The sequence below is a fragment of the Triturus cristatus genome, chromosome 4_1 (assembly GCF_964204655.1).
Source record: "Triturus cristatus chromosome 4_1, aTriCri1.1, whole genome shotgun sequence".
NCBI classification, from domain to species: domain Eukaryota; kingdom Metazoa; phylum Chordata; class Amphibia; order Caudata; family Salamandridae; genus Triturus; species Triturus cristatus.
Window position 1 is genome coordinate 1,014,148,547 of NC_140585.1, and position 25,356 is coordinate 1,014,173,902.

Genomic DNA, 25,356 nt, shown 5'->3' on the forward strand with positions numbered 1-25,356 from the left:
GCAACATAAGCCCTATTAGTGGGGGTGGAAGGAATGATGGGCAACAGGTCCCCTATGGGTGGGGGTGACAGGAGTGCTGGGCAACAGGTCCCCTATGGGTGGAGGTGGCAGGAGTGCTGGGCAACAGGTCCCCTATGGGTGGGGGTGGCAGGAGTGATGGGCAACAGGTCCCCTATGGGTGGGGGTGGCAGTAGTGATGGGCAACATAAGCCCTGTGAGTGGGGGTGGCAGGAGTGCTGGGCAACAGGTCCCCTATGGGTGGGGGTGGCAGGAGTGCTGGGCAACAGGTCACCTATGGGTGGGAGTGGCAGGAGTGCTGGGCAACAGGTCCCCTATGAGTGGGGGTGGCAGTAGTGATGGGCAACATAAGCCCTATGAGTGGGGGTGGCAGGAGTGATGGGCAGCAGGTCCCTATGGGTGGGGGTGGCAGGAGTGCTGGGCAACATAGTCCCTAGGGTTGGGGGTGGCAGTAGTGCTGGGCAACAGGTCCCCTGTGGGTGGGGGTGGCAGTAGTGCTGGGCAACAGGTCCCCTATAAGTGGGGGTGGCAGTAGTGATGGGCAATAGGTCCCCTATGGGTGGGGGTGGCAGGAGTGCTGGGCAACAGGTCCCCTATGAGTGGGGGTGGCAGTAGTGATTGGCAACAGGCCCTCTATGGGTGGGGGTGGCAGTAGTGCTGGGCAACAGGTCCCCTATGAGTGGGGGTGGCATTAGTGATAGGCAACAGGTCCCCTATGGGTGGGGGTGGCAGGAGTGCTGGGCAACATAGTCCCTATGGGTGGGGGTGGCAGGAGTGCTGGACAACATAAGCCCTATAGGTGGGGGTGGCAGGAGTGATGGGCAACAGGTTCCCTATGGGTGGGGGTGGCAGGAGTGATGGGCAACATAAGCCCTATGAGTGGGGGTGGCAGGAGTGATGGGCAACAGGTCCCCTATGAGTGGGGGGTGGCAGTAGCGATGGGCAACATAAGCCCTATGAGTGGGGGTGGCAGGAGTGATGGGCAACAGGTCCTCTATGGGTGGGGGTGGCAGGAGTGCTGGGCAACAGGTCCCCTATGGATGGGGGTGGCAGGAGTGCTGGGCAGCAGGTCCCCTATGAGTGGGGGTGGCAGGAGTGCTGGGAAACAGGTCCCCTATGAGTGGGGGTGGCAGTAGTGATGGGCAACATAAGCCCTATGAGTGGGGGTGGCAGGAGCGATGGACAACAGGTCCCCTATGGGTGGGGGTGGCAGGAGTGCTGGGCAACAGGTCCCCTATGGGTGGGGGTTGCAGTAATGATGGGCAACATGAGCCCTATGAGTGGGGGTGGCAGTAGTGATGGGCAATAGGTCCCCTATGGGTGGGGGTAGCAGGAGTGCTGGGCAACTAAATCCCTATGGGTGAGGGTGGCAGGAGTGCTGGGCAACATAAGCCCTATGGGTGGGGGTGGCAGTAGTGATGGGCACCATGAGCCCTATGGGTGGGGATGGTAGTGGTGCTGGCCATACCACCCCTATGGTGGCCTGTTGTTAGTGGCCACGATATGGATCCCCTGTGTGTGTGTGTCATTTTGGGGTTACGTGTCGTTTGTTTGTGTGGTAGGTGTCTGACTTACTGTCTGCGCCGTCCGCGTCTGTCACTGATCCGGTCATAGATGTAGAGTACTGGTATGACCTGCGCGATGGGATTCATGATGTGTTCGTCTCGTACACGCTGCTTGTTGCTCCATCTCGTACCCGTTGCAAGCTGGTCCGTCTCATAGCCGTGGATTGAGTTCTGGCACAAATCGTAGCTGATATGCTTCTTTTCCGGATGCTGTGACGTGCCGTACGTGGCGACCCATCCGGCGCGTAGGAAGTACGCATCGTACTTGTCAGGGCGGAAACTGCAATGGATACTGCATACGGGCGACTCGGTTCGGCGTTAGGAGTTACGGCTCGGACGGAGAATGAAGCTTGAATCACAGCCTACGTGTCGGTCGGGTTTTTGGCAGTTATGCCCATCGTACTTCATCAACAGGACGGACCGGCTCCGGGTACGGGTCAGTCGCAAGGTAAGGCTACGAACAGCTCTCGGAGAGCTGTCCGACCCGGATCGGAATCGACCCCTTAGTGCTAGGAACACGATGGGGCCTGCTGCTGGCCAATATTTGTTGATTAAAGTCTTCCTATACTTCACATTTTGATTCACCAAATCGGCAAAATAGTTGGAGTCCATGTCCATGGTAGAATGTTGTGCTCTCCCTATCCATTATTTACAATATGTTCTTCTAGAATACAGTCAATGTAAGCCAATGGTTGAAGGTCCATCTAGATAGTGGGAGCTGCTCGCTGTATGAATCAGGCTATAGGCTGGATCCAATACTGCATATCATCTCTGTCTTGTCAGAATAGATGTTGCCCGTTTTTCTCACTGTTACATTTCTACGTTTGTTTGTATAATTGTTTTTGAATATTTGGTGTCTATGTTGTAATCATTAAAAAATTGTTTAAAAAATAAATCCAGTTTCAGCACCAAAAATTAGAGAATAAGTGGTGCTATGTGGCTCTGCAGTGACTTCACACTGCCCCGGAAGTGACATATTTTCCTTACTTTCCACACACTTTTTTGCGGATCGCCAGCTCCTTTGCCAGTTTTCTAACAAATCCAGATTTTGTTTGAAGGGAAGATATCTCTTCTGAAAACATCAGCATTTAACCTGTGCAATGACTGCAAGTCCCGGATATTAGTCACAGACTCGCAAGGCTTGCTTGTGGTGCTTGGGCTCCAATCACAACTCTAAGTTATATCATAAGTGTGCCCTCATGCACCTGAAGTCAGTCAGGGAGCGGAAAGCATAGCTTTATGACACCGAACATAAGAGGAGGTTGCGATCAAAATAGGGATCCCGCTCCCACTCTGAGCCAACATTGCCACTTTCTAATGTCCTCACAGATCAGTGCCATTCAAAGTCCCATTTATATTCAAAGTATTCTGGTAAGTCAAATTTGAAAGTTAATCATAAGAGTTAGAAAGCCATATGGGACTCGTCCTCTTCCAGCGAGTCAAAGCCTGGTGAAAAGTCGATATGAAATCACTAAACGTTTCTGTGTCTTCTGAGGCCGAGCGTTTCCCACATTTGGCCCCGGCATGCCCCGAATTCTCAGGTCTGTTGTCGAGCCCACAGTAGGTAGCAACCTTCAAGGAAACCATGCTGCACATTTTTTATGCTGCTTCGGCTGCCTCTGGTGTGTCTTTGGGCACAACGGCCCCCAATTGCATCTCTGCTGACAGGCTCTCCTTGATGCTGTCTGTCCCTTGATGGCCCATATCTGGGCCATAGTAAAGCTGGTCCTGACCTCCATTCTAGCCCCTGCGTCCATGCCAGTTCCTCCCATCCCTAAATCTGTTTTTCACCCTCAAGCTAATGTTGGCCCACATCAGTCATATAACCTGCTATGAAATTGCTTAGTCCCATCCTGTGATTATGCAGCCAAACCTTCAGCCTCTGCCTCTCCTTTGACACCACTAATATCAGATGATAGAGCCCCTCTTCGGCTCATACTCCAGTGCTGACCAGGGCATAACCAATGTCAGAACCCATTTCAGAGGGCCACAGGGCAAACAGGAATTACAGGTCCCAACTGCGGGGGCTTGAGGTCTTTTACTCCTAATGTTCCGTGGCCCGGCTTACTATGGACTCTAAGCAACAGGGACAAGTACTCCTTCTACACTTGATTTTCAGGATAACGTGTTCTGAACAGTCCAAGGAAGAAAGGTGGGTACAGATTAGGGAACACAAGCTCACAACTCATGTGCAGCAGCAATAATTGTAGTTATTCAACATTCGCTATAAGTAACATCCAGGGTTTGCCTCACTAGTAGAGTCTGTTTTACAGGTAATAGCGTTTCAGTGCAAACGGGCTCAAATTAGCAGCACGTTCACCCAGGCCTGTCAGACCTGAAACAAGTCTTGCCCACACCCACAAGTGTGGAATGTCGTGAGTCCCAGAGTACACCCCGACTGCTAGCCCTCACAGCAACTGCAGCCAAGTTCAGGTAAGTCCTTTGCCTGCAGCCTAGGCAGCTTCACTCAGCGAGTGCAGAGCCTCTTACTCCTGAAGTGACCAGCAGCGTTCTGCAGTTCCTCCAGTGAGGTAAGTGTTCCTTAAGCTCCCACTGGGTGGTGGCTACCATGATCCTGTCTTAGGTCCCATGCCCAGGTGAAGGTGCATGAGTGCCCCCACGCCGTCCTCACTTCTGACCCAATCAGCACAGTAAAGTTATCCAAATCTTCCTCTCCTGGCACCGGGGTCACCGTACTGCTACCGTACAGGCTTCGGCTGTTACCGCCTGGAAGTCTTTTCCTCTGCAGCCCCTCCTGGCGCACGGGGGAACCACATTGCTGCTGCACAAGGGTGTCATCAGCTCAGTCCTGCAGACTGGCAACAACCCAATCGGTGCCGCAGCCATTTCCTCATGCCATGAGTACACTCGGAAGGGCTCCCCACTGGACCTCGCTCCCATCAATGCTGTCCTCATTTCTCACAGGGACCACTGGTCTTGGCAAGCAGGCAGGCGATGGTGCTCCAGGGCAGGTGATCTTCGATTCCCTAGGTGATGTCCCCTCACCCAGCAGGTAGACTAGCCGGCTTTGGCCCCAGTCCAGGTCACAGGCAGAAATCTTTCAGAGTGTCCTCTCCTCACATAGCCCGTCTGGCTGCGTGACAGGAGACACTTTTTGGGGTCCCAACCGCCCCCTCTTATAGTCCATTTCTAGACACCAAATGTTATTTAGGGTCTGAATCTTTAAAGTTTTATATTTGAGGTCTGCTTCTTGTACAGATGCCTCTGCTCCTTATTCCTTTTGGAAAGCAGTCTGACACAGCATGAGTGTCTCCAAACATATAGTTCCACAACACATATCAAAGAAGTGACTATGGTTCACACCTGGTATCAGCCACAGTGATATGTGCATCCAGAGGTTAGTCAATCACAAAGAGGTGAACAGTTCCTGGGGGACAGGGTTTGGGACAGGCAAGTATTTCTTCGTAATACCCTCACACATCCCAAGGGATGTCATGCTTCATCATTTGGGTATTTGCCCCTCGTCGGACTGGCGCTGCAATGTCCGACGGGCTCCCGTTACCGGGGCTTTTTTTCGGGGATCTTTTGAAGAAGCCGTAGGGTGTGTGTGGGTGTGAGGGCTAGGTAGTGCACGGAAATTGTGATTATGTTTTTAAAAAGGGTTCAGAGCAGTCCTATTCAAGTGAATTTTATTGGTTGGGTAGCTCTTGCCTGGTTAAAAAGGGTGAACACGCCCTTGTGTTGGAGTAATGTTCCTAAAGGGGTGTAATGGTGTGAGAGGTCAACATGTTTCGTGCCCTTGCTGCCCGTACGGGTCAATTGGCACTTCGTCAGGACCATAAACTAAATGAATGTTGTAGGTGCACTACCGTCTGGTCAAAGGGGTTTGAAGGCCAGCGACGGTAGAATGTATACTAACTAGCTAGTGCTGGGGTATACGTGAAGACCCCTGGCTAACTAGTCCAGGTTGACGGGGAGAAACTCGGAGCACGTCGTTGCTCCGATTGCTGTCGGTATAGGCGGGCAACTAGCGATCGTCCTACCCGGTGCTCAGATCTCAGATCAGATTTCATGGGGATCTGAGCACCGAGTAGGACGATCGCTAGTTGCCCGCCTATACCGACAGCAATCAGAGCAACGACGTGCTCCGAGTTTCTCCCCGTCAACCTGGACTAGTTAGCCAGGGGTCTTCATGTATACCCCAGCACTAGCTAGTTAGTATACATTCTACCGTCGCTGGCCTTCAAACCCCTTTGGCCAGACGGTAGTGCACCTACAACATTCAGTTTATGGTCCTGACGAAGTGCCAATTGACCCATACGGGCAGCAAGGGCACGAAACATGTTGACCTCTCACACCATTACAGCCCTTTAGGAACATTACTCCAACATAAGGGCGTTTTCACCCTTTTTAACCAGGCAAGAGCTACCCAACCAATAAAATTCACTTGAATAGGACTGCTCTGAACCCTTTTTAAAAAATAATCACCATTTCCGTGCACTACCTAGCCCTCACACCCACACGTACCCTACGGCTTCTTCAAAAGATCCCCGAAAAAGAGCCCCGGTAACGGGAGCCCGTCGGACATTGCAGTGCCAGTCCGACGAGGGGCAAATACCCAAATGATGAAGCATGACATCTCTTGGGATGTGTGAGGGTATTACGAAGAAATACTTGCCTGTCCCAAACCCTGTCCCCCAGGAACTGTTCACCTCTTTGTGATTGACTAACCTCTGGATGCACATATCACTGTGGCTGATACCAGGTGTGAACCATAGTCACTTCTTTGATATGTGTTGTGGAACTATATGTTTGGAGACACTCATGCTGTGTCAGACTGCTTTCCAAAAGGAATATTTTTTCATCCCAACACCCAATGTCCCTAATGATGCTAGATGATGAGTAGGATGCACACAATCTGATCCTCTCATTACACTGATGATGGCTGTATTTAGACTTGCAGAATCCCCCTAGGCTAGCTACCGCACCAGAGACAGAGCTGTCATCTATGCTTAGTCCACAATAGAAAAAAGTTTTTTTTGGTTTTTTTTGCTGTGGTAGTGCGAAGAGCAGCAGAAATTCTGTATTTGCGAAGGGCTACTCAGGAAACTAAAGTCAATTTATTGCCTGAAATTCTGTGACCAGGCCCTACCTCATCTGAGCTACTATTAGTATTAAAGAAGGTCCTTGAAGACGCTCTGAAGGCCACTTGGTGTAAGTCCTGTTCAGCCCCTCCAGGCAGCCAGCTTGCGGCAGACTAAACAGACTAGCCCCAGGTGACCCAGACTTCTTGATGAAACACCACCCGCCTGAAAACCTTCTAATGCAGACATCCACAAGAAAAATTTGAATGCTTTCCCTGCAGCCCCCCCCCCCGATAGAAAGTCAAAATGTGTTGATGCCTTGTCAATTAAAAAATGTTCCTCAGCTAGTCTAGCTTTACCCTTTTTTACACTCATGCCCATCTTATTGACCTTTTAGAATGACCTCAAGAACTCACTGGTCGAAACGATCCAAGCTTAACAGGACACAGCAAAATATGTGTTTCACACAGGCCTTGGCCCTGCTGACTGGATATGCTGTGCTATTGGCACCAGTGTAGTGCTTAGAAAGAATGCTTCAATGCAGCCAACTGGCTTTTCTTGGGATAGCCACGTGTTTCTGGTAGACATGCCCTTAAACAGATCTTGACTGTTTGGAGAGAAAGCAGACTTGGGGCTTGAGTTATTCAAAGATAGTTGTGCCACAACTCAGTCCTTGGGGTTGTTGTCCCATGCCAGACAATGTTACCAACAGTACAAAAAGTTCAGGGGCTATTCCAGAGGCCTAGCTTACCAGCAACACCAACTTTCTCAGCTGGTGTGCAGTAAACAGACACCTTTTGGAGCAGAGGACATGGTGGCTAACACCATTCACAGCAGCAGGGACATCTGTCCTCTAAGTCTTCCTTCCATGCTATAGCAGCCTTCTATCCATTTTGACTTGTTCTCCCAAGCCTATGACTATCCTTTAGGGGTCAGGATACATTATTTCCTCCCCAACGTGACATCCTTCATGCCAGGATGATGGGTCTTACAAATTGTTAAAAAGGGCTTCCCCTGCCCTAATTCCTGAGAACGGATTGGTGTCCCTGGACATGCAGGACACATATTGTTATATACCTGTCCCCCAAGCCCACCAGTGTTACTTGCGGTTCACAGTGGGGTCAAAACATTTCTGGTTTACTATGTTGCCCTTCAGCCTTCCTTCTGCTCTTTAGATGTTCACAAAAGTGACGGGATGGTTGCTGCCCATCTTTGGATGACAGGGATACATGTGTTCCTGTACCTCAATGACTGGCTGTTTGTGGCGGACCAACTACAGTCAGTCTCAGACTACTTCTAAAGAATGGTTAGGCTCTTTATTTCCTTGCGGTAATTCCATCAACGAACTGGTGTCCCTCCTGAGAACTACACAGGTGAATCTCTTCATAGCTTCTATCCTGGAAACAGCGTTCATGGTTAGGATTTTTCTCAGTTTAGGAGTAGTAAAGTTAGGACTCCTAACCTTAGGACTCCTAAATGCCTTCTGTGAATACCGAAAGTCTTAAAGTTAGGATTTTTTCCTAACTTTAAGACTTTCGGTATTCACAGAAGGCATTTAGGAGTCCTACAGTTAGGAGTCCTAACTTTACTACTCCTAAACTGAGAAAAATCCTAACTTTAAGACTTTTGGTATTCACAGAAGGCATTTAGGAGTCCTAAAGTTAGGACTACTAACTTCTGTGAATATCGAAATGAGTAAGTGCCTTCTGTGAATACCAAAATGAGTAAGTGCCTTCTGTGAATACCAAAATGGTAGTAAGTTTAGGATTTTGTCTTCAGTTAGTCTGTGAATCGGGCCCTGAGTATTTACTTTTTATCTCCTCCAAATCCTCAATCAGCGCCCTTAGGGTGGTCTTGGGGTCCTCAGCATTGGACTGTAGCCCTGCGGTGGCATCCTCTTAGCTGCTCACTCTGTCCAACACTGCCCGATATCCCTAGATAGACTTGCCAGAAGAATTGGACTTTTGTTCTGACCTCTTGTAGTAATGTCAGCGTAGAGGTCAGCTGCTTTATAGAAACCCAAAATAAAATGTATTACAAGAAAGAATAAAACTCTTATCCTTCATTAGGCGAAACAGAGGATAAGTATACCACTTGCTGTATCCTACAGCATTTCCTATAAATCTAGCTGTTACCCTATTTTCTCTCAATCTTCCTTTTAAAAAGATGTGTGCCCCTAAGAAGTTTCTTTTTTTTTTTTTTTTTTTTTTTTTTTTTTTAAACCGTTTATTACAAGTCTTAAAAGTATACAAGTATGGGCCCACAACCTTCCGGCCGGCCGCTAGCAATGGTAGGAACATACGACATACATTTATGGAACACGTGGCATTACAGGAGGAGCATTTCACCGTAGGTAACAATGTCAAAAGCCACATCATCCAGGCCCCATTATGCGGTTTCATTTTAAATGAAGAACAACAAAAATTAAAATCACACCCACAAGGCAACCCACAATCAAAAATAGCAGCACGTGCTCCCCAAGAGGGGGGATCCCAACTATACACAGAAGTGTGAGGAGGGGGAAGAGAACAGAGCGAGGACTGGGGGAACCCAATGCCCGGCAGCGGGGGAATGAGTCGGCTAAGGGGATGGGGCTGGCGAGGCATCAGGCAGCAGCGGTGGTGCGCAGATACCCCCTCGGTAGGCGTTCCAGGGGCCCCATACTTTCACCCATGTCCCAGGCTTACCCCTCGCCACATACACCACCTTTTCGCGAAACATGCACCAGTCCATGTGTTCTTTCCAGGCCGAGACCGTCGGGGGCCTCTGGTATCCCCACAGTTGAGCAATATCACGCTTGGCTATCATATATCCCAGAGTCACCCACCACGTTTGCGGCGCCGAGTAATCAGTCGGTTCCCACACATTCAACAGGCATCTCCTCGCTTCAGGCAACAGCGCCACATGCGTAACCAGTCGCAGCACCTCATGTACACCACGCCAGAACCCCTCTACCTCCGGGCACTCCCACAAAATATGCATAAAGGTCCCCAAAGCACCACACCCACGCTTACACAACCCATCTCCAGCATAGCCCATTCGCAGAAGCTTTGGCCCCGTCATGTAGACCCGGTGGAGTATCTTGAGCTGGACGAAGCGAAGGCGAGCCGGTATGGCCACCTCCTTCGGGGAGGCCACCGCGGAGGTCCAGTCCTCGTCGTCCAACTCCAGCCCGTCGGCAACCCAAGCCGCACGAAGGGCAGTCAACAGGCCCGAGCGGTCGTTTATGAGCTTTTTGTATATAAGTGAGATCGTGCTGTCCGGGACGTGCCCATCCAGCAGTCTATCCTCCAGGGGGGAATATTCCGGGATGGAGGCAGCGTCCGAGAAGACGGAGCCCAGCGCATGACGGACCTGCAAATACCGAAAGTATTCACTGCCCTGCAACTGAAATTCCGTCTGCAGCATATCGAACGTTTTAAATCCTCCCCTCGTCCAAAGATCCCCCACTTTACTGATACCTATTATGTCCCACTTCTCGAAGCCCTTAGAGGTCCACAGGGAACCTAACCGCTCAGACGCGTATAGAGGTGATGCCCGGGTCAAACGGTCCTTCCACCCCATAGCTGCATTGGCCGCGTGCCAGACTTGCACCATAACACGTGTGGGGCCCGTCAGACGAGCGTCGGGCGCGCTAGAGTAGAGCGCTCGATTGTAGTCGCCACCTGGCAGGAGCATCTTGTCCATTTCAAATGCCGGGTTTAAGGCGGGCCCGTAGAGGCCATGGTTAATGGCAGCGAGCTGGGAGGCCCAATAGTACCGTTTAATATCCGGGAGGGCAATCCCCCCGTCAAACCATGGGAGCGTCAGCTTAGCCAGAGCAATGCGCGGCCTCCCGTCCCAGAACAGGCGGCGTTGCAGACTCTCCACCTCACGGAAGTAGCGCGCCGGGACCAAGTCCATAGTGTTCTGCAAAGCGTACAGAAAACGCGGCAGAGACATCAACATGAACAATGCCGCCCGGCCGAGCGGCGAAAGCGGCAGGCGCCGCCAGCGTGCGACATCTACCCGCAGACGCTGGAGGGGGGGGAAGCAGATTCCGTTCATACCGGGCCTCCGGGTCCAGAGTAATGAAGACACCCAGGTACCGAAATCCCTGCGGGGCGATCTGGATCGGACAGCCCCGCGGGAGAATAGGAGCCTCCCCAGAGAGAACATACACACACGACTTAGCCCAGTTGATGACGAGACCGGAGTTACGACCAAACGAGTGTAAAACATCAACTAGCACTATAAGTGATTTACGTGGGGAGGCTAGGTACAGAAGGATGTCATCAGCGTATAGGGATACGCGGTCCTCATACTCGGGGGTCCAACGGAGACCACGGATGGAAGGCTCCCACCGCAGCCACTCCGCCAGGGGCTCCAAGGCAAGCGCAAAAAGAAGCGGCGACAAGGGACAGCCCTGTCGCGTGCCCCGGCCCAGCTCAAACGGGGCCGATACTCTTCCGTTCACGACCACCTGCGCCAATGGGCCCGCATACAACAGTTTGACCCAACTGATGAATCCTGGGCCAAATCCGAACTTCTCAAGCATCGCCCAGATGTATGGCCACTCAAGCGTGTCAAACGCCATGGTGGCGTCTAAGGACGCCAAAATGGCCGGTTCTCGTATAAATGGGACGCGCGCAAGCACCCCATGCAAACGCCGCAGATTAAGGGCTGTATTGCGATGGGGAATAAAGCCAGACTGGTCCTGATGAACCAGATCTCCCACCACACCGACCAGCCGATTGGCGAGTACCTTAGCGAGAATTTTAGGCTCCGCATTCAGTAATGAGATAGGCCGATAAGAAGTAACCCGATCCCGAGGTCTCCCTTCCTTGTGGATCACCACGATTGTAGCCAGACGCTGGTCAAGCGGGAGGCAGCCCAGCGAGTGGGCCGCGAGGAACATTGCGCGGAGGTGAGGCGCCAATGTATCCGGTCGCAGCTTATACAGCTCGATAGGGATACCGTTCGGGCCCATGGCCTTGCCAGAAGCGACCGAGCGTATGGCGAGGGCGATTTCGTCGGAGGTGGGAGCGGCGTCCAGCAACACCCTGTCCTCCCCGGACAGGGAAGGCAGCGCGATATCCCTGAGCAGGGTACGGGAATCCTCTTCCGAGCAAGAAGAGACCGGGGAATACACCTCGCGGAAATACTCCGCGAAACAGGAGACAATTTCTTCTGGCTCAGTTACACACACACCATTCGATTTCTCAATCAGCGGGACCACACGATTCGCTCTCTCCTTTTTATCCAACCACGCTATCAGTTTACCAGCCTTATCACCCACATCATACAGTCGCCCCTGTTGCTCTCTACTAAGGCCCCTGGCCGCCTCCGTAACGAGGGCCCTATAAGCCGCCTGTTTGAGCTGGAGGACATGTAGTGCAGCATCCGTCACCCCATCTTCTAGATTACCCTCCAGCTCAGCTATTTCAGCCTCCACCCGGGTCACCTCCTCCCGCTCGCGCCTCCGGGCGTGGGAAATAAGGGATAGGGCCTCCCCTCTAAGTACTGTTTTGAAGGCCTCCCACAAGGGGATAGCTGAAGGCACTGACCCCACATTCTCCTCAAAATAGCGCTGGAGGGATTTAATCAAGTCAGCGCGAATGGTGGGGTCGCGCAGGTACCAGGAATTGATTGGGACTACCCTGCTCTCAGCCCTCGGAAAGACATCAAAATGCAACAATAGCGGGGAGTGGTCCGAGATACCCCGTGCCAAATGGCGCACCTCCCCCACCCTCCCGACATGGGCCGCCGGGACAAGGACATAATCAAGCCGTGAGAGACTACCATGGGCCCCCGAGTGGAAAGTGTATTGCAGCTGCGTGGGATGTTTTAAGCGCCAGCAGTCCACCAATCCCAGTGTATCCAAGAGGCCGGATAGCCACGCCTGTGCCCGGGGGAGGTCCCTAGGGGGGTGACGATCCACAGTCCCAGAAACCACCGCGTTGAAATCCCCCACCACCACCAGAAGCCCCCCCGGAAGGCCAAGGAGGAGGCGCCCCAGATCTGCAAAGGTGGTCGACTGCAACCCCGGTGGGACGTACACTGACACAAAGACAACCACTTTGCCCTCCATTCTACCCACCAAGACAGTGTAACGTCCCCTGTCATCGTGGAGCACCTCATCAATTTCTAACGGGAGCGAATTCTTTACCATGATACCCACACCCCTCGAGCCTGACGTGAAGCCCGAGTGGGCCACGAGGCGGTAGCCACGCCGATTCATGGCGCAGAAGGAATTGCCAATAAGGTGTGTCTCCTGCAGGAAGACCACATCAGGCGAGAGTCGCTTCAGATACTGTAGGACCACACCTCGTTTGATCCTGTCCCCCAGTCCATTGACGTTCCAAGACAACAAAGTTAACTCCCTACCCCCCATCATACACAGAAACCATCATTCGTCCCCCCGAGAGCACAGTAGAACCAACACAAAAAAAGGGTTGCCTTGTGATAATAACGAACAACACCCCATCCCTGCCCACCCACCCCAACCAAACTCCCCCCTCCCTGCACCCCTGCATGAGCCCAGACAGCCCCCCCAACGTGCAGTGTGCCTGTCGCCCCATAGATAGTTAAACTAACTAGACCCCCAGAGGAGGAGGGAGAACCCCCAAGAGACCCCACACAACCTCCATAGGAGGGGAACTTAAGCAATCCGACGTATAGTCAAAAGTGGCATCATTTTTGTCCCGAGCAAGGCCTAATATTAGTCCCTCAGTCTTGGTCCGGCGAGCCCTCTCCCCCGGCCGCTCCCCCCCCGCCACCCCGATCCCGATCTCCAGACAGAGTATCCAGCCAGTCCCCGGCCGCTTCGGGACGATCAAAAAAGTGTGTGCGACCTTCCACCTCCACTCGCAGCTTAGCTGGGAAAAGCATGGCGTGTTTGAGATTTAGGTCCCGAAGACGGCGCTTGACACCAAGGAAGCTCAGTCTCTGCTTCTGGACTGCAGGGGTGAAATCAGGATAGAAATTAATGTCCATATTGTCAAGTCTAATCGGTCCCTGTAGTCTGGAGGATTGCAGGATAGCGTCTCTGTCCCGAAAATTAAAAATCCGGGCGATGAGAGGTCTCGGAGCGGCTCCGACCTTAGGCCTTCCCCCGGGAACCCTGTGGGCCCTCTCCACAGCAAAGAATTTACTCAGCCCCCGTGGCTGGAGATGGGTAACAATCAGGTCTTCCACGAAAAGGTCCGCCGCTGCTTCCTCACGTCCCTCAGGCACCCCGATGATACGGATGTTGTTCCTCCGGGCCCGACTCTCGGAGTCCTCCAGGCGACGATCCATCAGCGCACTCGCCCGAGCAAGCCGGCGCACCTCCGTTTGCAGGGCCGCCACATCTGTCGTAAGGCCCGATGCGGTGTGGGCCAAAGAATCGACTCGGTCGTTGGTCTTGGAAAGATCGGCCCTTATCAGGCCAACATCTACGAGGACCGAGTCGATCTTCTGCGCCAGTGTGTCAAAACGCTGGCCCACAGAGGCCTTCATCTCGGCGATGGCGCCCATGACATCCCGCAGAGTCAGATCCGTGGGCAGATCGGGGGCATCAGTAGGGCCCTCAGGGGACCTGCGTGGCACCTCAGGAGATCCCTTCTGGAGGGTATAGCGATCCATGCTGTTGGACTGATGGGCTGCGCCACGCCGGGTCGATTTTACCTTTGCCCGATCGCCATCTTGTTTCGTGGCCATGGTCCCAATCTCCCGATCGCACCAGCCACGTCGTGAAGGACGGGCTCCGGGGGGGTGCCACCCCAGATCTGCGGGGCGGATCACAGCCGGCGGGCAGGCAGGGTCCCCCAGCGAGGCCACACCAACACACAAAGCCCCGCGACCCAACCTCGCATAGACAGCAAGGAGGGTGCGAAAGTGAAAGTGTGGGTTACGCGAGCCACCAAGCCCTATCCGCCGCTGTTATTCACTTCGTCACTGGATCGCCCCACAACGCAAATCCGGGGTTCGGCTAGGAGAAGGCCGCAAACCTCAATCGGTGCTAAAGTCGGTGTCCGAGGTCCGATTTGGAAGCGGAAAACGGGCGCCACCTCAGCTCGGGCTCACCAACACAGTCCCCTCATCTGGGACAGGATATGTTCAGGATAGTCATAGGCGGTCGCGGAGGTCCTCGGGAGCCTCGCACCTACGCGGCCATCTTGGTTGCGCGCTAGGCTCCTCCTCCCCTAAGAAGTTTCTTGTCATTTACTTTTAACCTAGGGATTGTTTTAAATCGGCTTCTTGTTTAAAAGCTAAATAAATAAAATCTGAACATCATAGTATAGGCTACTGAAATGACTTTTCTTTCCACAAAAAATGATTCTGATTTTTTTTTTTTTTAAAGTATCCCAGGGTCAGGCTTTAGGATGGGTACTATTGGGAGTCCAAATAAGCACATTTCCTTGCTTGGCTTGAGGAGGTACTGCAACAATACCTTTTACGGTCAAAATGATTTATCAAACAAAGAAGGTTGGCTTACTAGACGATGATTAGAATTAAAAATATTTTTTTTGTAAAGGAGACACACCTTAAGACATCTTTAAAAAATGTTAGTTGGAAAAGACAATATAAGATATGCAAAGTAAAGGAGTGTTTTAGCAGCAGCAGTAAGCCAAAGATATCTAGAAAAGCTCTCTTTTTTTGGGCAGCTACTGTTTTACCGAAAGTCGATCACAAGACGGGTAATTTAATATTTGCTCTGGAGTCCATTTTCTTTGGGAATGTTGATAATAAATGATTAATCAATGGGGAAAAAAACTGGAACAATAACATGTAAGAATTCCCTTTATTATATATGATTGAATCTACAACTGTAGTAGTTGCTGCCAGTTTTGAGCGACATTGTAGAGTTAATTTTAAAGTGAAGTAATACTTCGTAAAACACATTCTTCTGTTAACATATGCACATTCATTATTTCAGACTCTCAGTGATGTCATCAAGCGTTACTCTGGAGATGGCGAGGATATCTGGAAAGCATCAAGGTTTCGGATCATAATTTGCACGTGCAGCAGTGCTGGAATGTTTTATCAAATAGGACTTAGGTAAAACGAATTACATCCCTAATTATTTAAAAGATTGTTAATAATCATGACTCTTATGATAAAGCTATTGCTATGATGGTATGGCGTCTTAAGATCAATTGCTTTGCAGATTATAAATAAAGCAGGGTTCGTTATGCAAACCTTGCTCCGGTTTCTTCTCCGGAAGGAGTGCTGGACAACTCATTCTCAAGCATTTACTGGACCCAGTTGTTCTGTTAACAATTATTGTCTAATGTTTAAAGGTACTCCTCTGACTTTTTGCAATCATATTTTGCTATCTTTTTATGCACACTTTTATGCTCAAAACCATAAGCAGGACTCCTCCCATTCAGTGATGAAAAACTATTTTGTATTTTTCTAAAATGCCACCCAATTCATCTTTTGAACCCATCATCATAACCACATTCGAAATCCGGATTATTAACATATTTCTGTGTCACTTGTTGGCGCCATCCCAGAATTTTCTGTCCTTTTTTGGCTACTTAGTTTGTCCATGCACCTTCCGTTCCTTAACAGTGATGGCTTACAGAATAGCCTTGAATGTCCTCATCACTTCCAGTGCTTAATTTGTGCAGTAGTGAGTTCTGTTTAGAGGCCTGACACACTCAAGGCCTACCAATTAACACCCTTCTAAGAATCTTTTTTTTTTTTTTAACATGTTTTTTAAAATTGAACAATATCACAATAAGCATTGTAACAGGACGTCATATATGCTGGATGCACCATATCGCTGCAGTACATTCCTGGATAGCCAGTTATGAAGTGGGAGCATACCTTATTAGAATCTTAGAGTTCCATTGAGAAGGAGAACTTGCCACTCATGTGAGAGTTGGGCCAACAACACCTCCTTTTAATTCAAATGTCGACCAAAATGGGTTTCTCCAAACAGGTTCAATATGATCAGAGTTAAACTGTACCCAAGGCATAATTAAAAATGAATGTAGTCCATCAAGATTTTGGTGTCAGAAGTGCTGGCATAATGAACCTATTTGTAGGAACCCTTGAAAAGATTTTTGGAGGATACACTCATATTGGCTGACACTTGTGCAGTGAATACAGATGTTGGGCACCTGCACTCTTTTTTAGGACCGAACCTACTTTTCATCTTCAGATTTGACTCTGAGCAGCTGAAGGAATGCAGAAAAGGGAGAAAGGTTGAGGATTAGAAAGAAAGGAATACAGTAGCAAGGAGAGTGATCATTGATGAACAAGATCTAGCAATAGTGAGATAAAGATACTGGAAATAAAGGGTGGTGGGTAGTCTTGTTTTTCTGCAACCATTCCATTCGACAGCACCAGTGACAGCCTTGTGCCCTCCACGGTGTCAGAACTCTGCTCCTGAATACAAATAAATTGGCTTCTTTTCACAAAAACTTCACACATTTTTGTAAAATATCCAGTTTATGTTTCGCAATTGTTAAGTGGTTTGTTTAGTGCAAGGCAATATGCGGACGAGACCCACATGAAAAACAATATCAACTTTTCAGCCCCTTTGTAATACATTTGGAATGTTTTCTTTCGTATTTTTTGTGAAACAAGGGTAATGGCATCCACCACTTTTATCACTCTTTACTCCGACAGAATTAATAGACCTATCAACACTTGTAGCAGTGGATCAAATGGTCTCATTCAATATAGGATGGTTGCAACAAAGCAATCCTTAGTTACATTTTGCTAAAGCAATTGTCTATCATTTTATCTCTAATGTACTGGTTTGATCCTCTGTAACTCAATTTGCAGGTATAATCTGCAATGTTGCAGCATAACCTTTAACGGTACAACATATAATATGCATCCTAGTTATAAAAAAAACACACACTTTCTGCTAGCACAACAGTTTCTTATTTGAATTATTATTGAAGTATTTTAACTGCATCCTTGCACCCATCTTACATGCCAAATCCAAGTTATGGGCACGTTTTAGCGCTTATGCTAAATGTTTAAACATATTTTGGCCTTTTGACCCTAATAAATGGAATAGTAAAAAGTTCTTCGTTTGGCATCGAACAGTTGTCACCAAATTATTATTAAAATGTATGAATCGTTAGTTCAAATCTGAAGTTTTTAGAAAGGTAGGTGCTGGCACAATATTATGCATAGTTCAATTCATTTAAAAGTAAATGCTAAGTAGGTAACCATCAGAAAATATTTTGTATTTCATGAATATGATAAAATGTGCTAATACAAATAAACTATGTAGAACCCTTTCACTGTGTACACAGAAATCTTGCAATATAGACCCCTTCTCAGTCCCCAAGCTCTCCTACAGAGGAAGACCTGACCACACTATTGGTATTGTCTAGCATGGGGCAAGCTCTGCAGCCCCACCATAGTGAGACTTTTCCGATTACCCCGGCCCCGATGGGTGCTCTGTCATTTTAGGAGTCCTGCTCATATTGTATTACCGCTTCTCTTAAGTACACTGTGCCCCTGTATCAGGGTGTCTTCTGTCTTCTTTAGGCCCACCTTTCCCTATGGAACTTATTCTCCTCCACTACCGGTACATGCTGATGGAGTTTATATGGCAAGTCCAGAGCACTCCCTGTCACCCTCCCCTTATCTCCAGGCCAGCTGACTCGGGCATTTGTGCTGAAAACAAGAATAATGTAGAAAAGAACGCACACCTTGAAGCAGCCCTTCCAGTGACTTGGGAATATATATTACCACACCGCTACGCATTGAGTACCACCAGCCCATTCCACCAGGCTTCTGCTTGCACTGACTGTCTCACTGTGATTGCAGAAAAAGCCATGCAATTTGCAGGAATACACCAGACTAGAAGAGAACCCCAAGACACAAAATCACATCCCCTTATCTCCAAAGCAAGCTTTAAAGCATCTGCTATTTTGGCAGCATAGCGAACAAAGGGTTTCACAGAGGCACCATTAAGCACATTGAGGCATGTACAACTACACTAGTTGCCAGTCACCATGTTCTTCTACAAGTTTCTTGCATCAGTGTTATTTTTCTATTTTCAGAACAGAGCCAGGGCACTGACTTCCACCCTTCCTGCTGGTGAGTAAATGAGGTAGTTAGATTTGAGGCTTTACCTTGACTTTATACTTCAGCAGGAGCCGGCCTTGCTCACGTTCTCCACTCTAAGTAGATCCAGTTTCATGGCTGCTTGCTCACAGTATTCCAAATTTACTTTATGATAATTTACTGGTTACAGAGATAGCACATTGACAAGTCTCCTCTTTTGCTGCCTATGTTCTCTGACCAATCCAACTATCCCTCTTACAGAACAGTGAAGACTCTCACAACCTCCATGCTGTCTTGGGAATCCTAGCATTAAACTCAGTTGGGATATGTGTTTTTGCAACAGAAACTCTGCAGATTTTTACCTGCTTCCACCATTCCTAATTAACAATGCTATAATATTTCCAGATATGTATGTGACATTAGTCGTTTGTGCACAGCAAAAACATTTGGCCTATTATTTTAATTTTTGTTCCTTTTACTTGAAGTATTTGCTACTTGATTCACTACTTTAGACATACCTGCAAGTGTCTCCTCATTCACGATATGTGTAAATATCACCCATTATTAATTAATGCCTGCTTACTTCATGGTTTCCGTCCTACCATATCAGTTTAAGGATTTTGTGTAGTGAATGTCATCAAAAGATTTTCTAAATGCATTGGAGGTTCCTCCAAACTAAGAGTTGTACATGGCTTAAAAATCCTAAGCCTTCTTTTTAATGTTTTAGGATTGGACATTTCACACATGCTTTTGTGGATGAGGCTGGGCAGGCAAGTGAACCAGAGTGTCTCATTCCAATTGGATTAATGTCAGAAGTTAGTGGACTGGTATGTATGCTTTCTAAATGGTATCATTTCCTTTCTGAAGCTCTGTCTAATTTTGAAGGTTCCATTTGGATGTTTACTGAAAGGAATAGAAAATGCCCATAAAGCTCTAAATAAGTCATGCCCATCAGATGGTTTACAGATCAAATAATTTGAATTGGAATCATACTACTAGATTTGATTGTTACTACTAGATTCGATTGTTAAGTTCTGTATTAACGCGTAATATATTTTTAGCAAGGATTTACATTCTTCTTCGTTATCCATACAAATTAGGCTAGCTATGTCACTTGGGACAAGAAATCTTCAATCTGTTCTCAATTAGGTATTTGCAGAGAAGATGGCTATCTCTTGCGGGTAGAAGTGAGGCTTTATTTTAATATTATGAGGCACTTTCGTTTTTTCTAAATAAAACATGCATGCTTTGTTAAAGAGGGAATAAGTGCTATAGACTGCTACAGTGTGACACCTTTCATAGTGTGCATCTGTCTGCTTTACACACATAATGAATGCCTATTAGATTGTGTAATATGTAGCTGAATGTAGGGATTCAAATGATCAAACCAAAATAGGTCTCAAACAGCACAACTCTGTTGAAAGTAGCAGCTCTTTGAATTGAGATAATGCATTTGGAGAAGAGATGGTGTAGGAAGTTAATTTTTGCTAAATGCACAAACATTTTCTATGTCTTTCAAAGAGGAGATTCACAAAATAAGTATTTTGGCGGGAATCACAGGGTGCAGTAAGTTCATCTTTGACAGTAAATTGAAAATGGATGTGGAATATCTTTTAATAAAGGTGGCAGCACTCCACTGTTGCAGCATCAACAATGAACACGTTTAGCATTACTCAACAGTCCCTGTGCTGTAATGAGTGACTTATTGTTGCAGCTGTTTTAAAATCAATGTTTAAGCTTAGAAAAACTATACATTTTGGACTTCTTGTAATTACAAAAGTAATGACTGTACAATGTAAATACCACATTTGCAGATTGTGCTTGCCGGAGATCCATTGCAACTGGGTCCAGTTATAAAGTCTAGGCTTGCCATGGCATACGGATTAGATGTGTCCTTTTTGGAACGATTAATGGGTCGTCTGTTATACACAAGAGATGAAAAGTCTTTTGGTGCTTTTGGATCCTACAATCCTATGTTGGTGAGTTAACAGTGCATTATTTTTTATTCAAGCCTTGACGGAAGAGTTCTTGATAATAAAATGTTGCCTAGCTAGCATGAAGGAAAGTTTCAATTCTATTAAGGGCACGATGGTGAGGATTATGCTTTCTTTATCCAATTTATTCTCCAACAGTACCCCCAAACAGTCGAACCCCAATAACCAATACAAATGATGTTTCCATTAAGAGGACTACTGATGAGTTATTTACAAAGAACAGCAGTTGAAGAATGTGCTGAAAGTCCAATAACAGACAGCTGAAAATGTTTGCGAGGGTTAGATAAAAAAGATAATTGATGGCACAACACGTTAAAAATTATTTATTCAAAAAGAAGCAGCAGTTCAGGTATGAAGATATGGATAAGGAAATGAGAAGTCTATACTTCCTCTCAGTAACCCAAACTTTTTGCAGACGAAGTAAAAACATTAATGTTGAGGAGATCACTGTTCTTGCTATTGAAAGAAAGAGTAACAAAAGAAAAAGGAAATAAAATCTATATGGGCGTGTCCAAGATGGCCGAGGTGTAGAACGCTCATCTTGGAGCTCTGCTGCTTTTCAGGCCCAGCGGCGATACAGCAGCAGACGTTGGTAGCCAGACAGGGCGGGAGAGGCCGTCTGACAGCGGACCACATGCAAGAGAGCACCGGGGGGCTTGCGACGCCGGAAGAGTGGTGGGCGACGCGGCTCCGGCGACCGAAGTGAGATCGACTCGTGGGATGCAACGGGCCCAGGCCTGAAACTAAAGGGAGAGGGGCGTGCCGTGGCTTGACTCGTCGAGCCGAGGATCATATTCCGGCGACTTTGTAGAGGCACAGCGGCCCCCTCAAGAAGACATTCCACGCAGTGAGTGGAGACGCCGGGGTGTCGGGCGGGGGAGAGTCCCTTCAGCTAGATCAGCGCGGGAGGGTGCCCGGTGCTGCCACGGCCAGAACTTAAATCGGAGGTGCGGAGGGGGCCTAGGGCATTATCGCCTTGCTAATTTGGGTGCACTGCCTTCCCCGACCACTTGTGACTGTGGGAGCCTGCAACGGTAGCCATTAGGCCTCGGAGCCGGTTTTTGAGGCAAGGTCATTGACTGACCGCCTTCTGCGGCCCGCCACTGCAGGCTGGCCCACCTCATTACACAGTGCAGCAGCGTGGCGGCTGGCCTTTGTTTCTTACTAGGACCTGTGGTGGCATGAGACATGGTACTCCCAGCGGGTCTGCCGGATAGCGCCCGCTTGGAGGGTGCACTGCTGATCCCCCGGGGCCAGGAACCCTGACTTCAGTGAAGGAGGCAGTCGGGCCGGTTGAGGCTTGCACAGCGTAGGTCAAACTACTGCATTGGGGTGAGCAGAGGTGGGTGCTGGCGGTTTGCCGGGCCCCCAACATCCCCCCTAACGCGACTGGTGGCGCACCCTGGGGCCCAAATAGGACCATCCCCTCCCTGGGACTACATCACTAGAGTTGGAGGCGAGGACCCTGGATTGCATCCTTCTGCGGCCCACTAGTGATGAGCCAGCCCACCTCGTTCTGTTGGCGCTTCAATACTGAGAGCTGCTCCTCACTACAAAGAACTGTGGTTTCATTGGCCGTTTCGTCTCACAGCAGATCACCTAGGCTCGTCCACGGGAGACGATCCTTCGGGAGAGTGGGACAGTTGATGTAAAGTGGGGGAGCCACACCCATTTAGGAATGTCCACTCTCCGCCAAGCGAAAAAAGACCCTTCAGTGAAAGACATGTTTACCCACTCGAATACGAAAAAGACAGACGTAGTGCGGGAGGCCGAGGACCAAGAGGGTCACTCAGACAAGGCAAGTGGTAAGGCTGGGAGTGGGGAGGAGCCCCCACTCACGCAGGCATTTATGGGGCACCTGTTTGGCACTCTTCGAGTGGATTTTGCAGGGCATTAACGTGACATTGCCTCAGATTTTATTTTTGTGATTCGGCTATTCAAGCATGTGGCACCCTTATTACAAGACCAGGAAATAATTTTGGACCATACACATTGGGCCGGGAGGCCAGCGACTGCCCCGGGCCAACCTCAGGACATACTTACCTGCCTGCATCATTACAAACTGAAGGAAGCAATAATGTCCGCTACCAGGGACCTAAGAACCATTGAATTCGAAGACTTCAAGATTTGGCTTTATCAAGCTCTATCCCTGACCGCGTTTCAGCACTGTATGGCCTTGAAGCTGCTAACTGTGCATGTGCAATACCTGAGATGCCAGACCTGCAACAAGCTTACCCCCCGAGGTCACCCACCCGCGAGGCCTCGGATGAGGGACGACGAATAAGGTGCTCTTCTAGACGGGGGCCAAAAAAGTTGAATAAACCGACAGAAGCTGACAGCCGAGAGGAATGCGCACGACTTCTCCAACACCTACAGCATGAAGGCGCACCCGGATCTTCCTCCGGTGACCACTGACGGTCCATGTTATCTAGTCCTCATTATCCATATGCTCTTACTGTTGTCCTTCCAAACGTGAACTGTCGGTCCTAAGCCAAAGCCAATGCCAAACGTCCCAATAACAGGGTCATATCGGGGAAGCACCCCTAGATGACCTCCTCAATTTCAATTTGCACACCCAGCGGCAGCATGGACCTCAAACTTGTGATTGTGTTGACTCCCGGGTGGGAGATGTTGATAGATTTATCGCTCATGTTGTATTATTCTTTGCATTCTACTTTTATTCTTTCCTTTTCCTTCCCTCTAAACGATGTTGACATTGGTCCCTCTTCTGAGGGGGGGCGGGGGAGGTTGCAGAGTGGCGGGTCAGTTGGGTGGGCTAGAAGCGGGATGTGATGGCATGGTGTCATTGTGTCCATACTTCGCCTTAATGTTAGAGGCCTTAACTCCTCAAAAAGCGTTTAGCAGTATTGTGATATCTCAGACACCAAATGTGACATCTGCATGTTGCAAGAAACTCACCTGGTCCAACAGGATTGGCGTCTTTCTCCTCCGGACCTGCCAAAAAGGCAGGGGTTACCATCTTGCTTCCCACACACTTTGCAGGCTGGGTGGAGGGTGTCTTCGTGGACATCCTGGGTCGCTTGCTAGCACTGCATATACAGATTTAGGGCAGCAGGTACACGGTGGCCACTATCTATGCCCCTAACGACAAACAGGAGCTGTTCATCAAAGACGTCCTGGGACGTCTGATCTCTACCCCGGACAGGGAGATGGTGGTGGGGGGTGACTTTTATGGCACAATCGATGGGCAGCCGGACAGATCACACCCCCAGACGGGCCAGGACAGAGGTCTCACTCTAGGCACCAAAAGCTGGCTGACCGTAGCAGGAATAACTGACATTTGGCGACACATGCACCACACAGAAGTAGACTATATATTCTTTTGAACGCCACACCAAACATATAGTCGGATCGACTATTTCCTTACCACACCAGGGATAATGAGGGCCACAACAACCGCAGAAATTGGCGCTGCCGCCCTTTCTGATCATTCCCCCATTTGCCTGAGTTTCCACCCCACATTGCAACCACCAACCTCCCACTGCTGGCGCCTCAACACAAACCTCCTCACATATAAGGTGCGTACGGCCACCCTAGCAGCATTAACCACCTTTCTAGAGCACAATGATACTGCCAAAACAGCTATAACTACATTATGGGAGACGCTAAAAGTGGTTCTACTGGGCCAATTTATTGGCATTGCCATGGAATACACTAGGGAGCTGCGAGATAAGTGATGCGTGCTAGAAGGCCAGATTAAAGGGATGTATGACGTTACAACGCACACTTTTACAACGCATGCACTTACAACGCATTTTTTACAACGCATAATCCATTACAACGCATGACATTACAACGCATGACACTACAACGCATTTTTAAAAACTACCTTTACAACGCATTTCCATTACAACGCATAATACCTTTACAACGCATACCATGACAACGCATAATATTAAATTGCATTTAAGGTAAGTATTAGATAGTATAGGGGTAAAAGTTACTTTTCTAACTCCAGGGGGTGCAACAGTAGGGTAAGTGTTGGATAGTATAGGGGTAAAAATTACTATTCTAACTCCTGGGGGTGCAACAGTAGGGTAAGTGTTGGATAGTATAGGGGTAAAAATTACTATTCTAACTCCAGGGGGTGCAACAGTAGGGTAAGTGTTGGATAGTATAGGGGTAAAAATTACTATTCTAACTCCAGGGGGTGCAACAGTAGGGTAAGTGTTGGATAGTATAGGGGTAAAAATTACTATTCTAACTCCAGGGGGTGCAACAGTAGGGTAAGTGTTGGATAGTATAGGGGTAAAAATTACTATTCTAACTCCAGGGGGTGCAACAGTAGGGTAAGTGTTGGATAGTATAGGGGTAAAAATTACTATTCTAACTCCAGGGGGTGCAACAGTAGGGTAAGTGTTGGATAGTATAGGGGTAAAAATTACTATTCTAACTCCAGGGGGTGCAACAGTAGGGTAAGTGTTGGATAGTATAGGGGTAAAAATTACTATTCTAACTCCAGGGGGTGCAACAGTAGGGTAAGTGTTGGATAGTATAGGGGTAAAAATTACTATTCTAACTCCAGGGGGTGCAACAGTAGGGTAAGTGTTGGATAGAATAGGGGTAAAAATTACTATTCTAACTCCAGGGGGTGCAACAGTAGGGTAAGTGTTGGATAGTATAGGGGTAAAAATTACTATTCTAACTCCAGGGGGTGCAACAGTAGGGTAAGTGTTGGATAGTGTAGTGTAATATTATGCGTTGTAATGG

The 25,356-nt window shown here is 48.7% G+C and overlaps 1 protein-coding gene across 2 annotated transcripts in view; it reads left to right on the plus strand.

Annotated features, from left to right (window-relative positions):
• The window catches only part of MOV10L1 (Mov10 like RNA helicase 1), a 772,466-nt gene that overhangs the window by 462,399 nt on the left and 284,711 nt on the right, over positions 1-25,356 (plus strand). For both annotated transcript variants that reach the window (XM_085650694.1, XM_085650695.1), the window contains exons 18-20: positions 15,528-15,649; positions 19,359-19,458; positions 20,446-20,610. In XM_085650694.1, the coding sequence (XP_085506820.1) occupies positions 15,528-15,649; positions 19,359-19,458; positions 20,446-20,610 (387 nt within the window). The remainder of the gene's footprint in view (positions 1-15,527; positions 15,650-19,358; positions 19,459-20,445; positions 20,611-25,356) is intronic.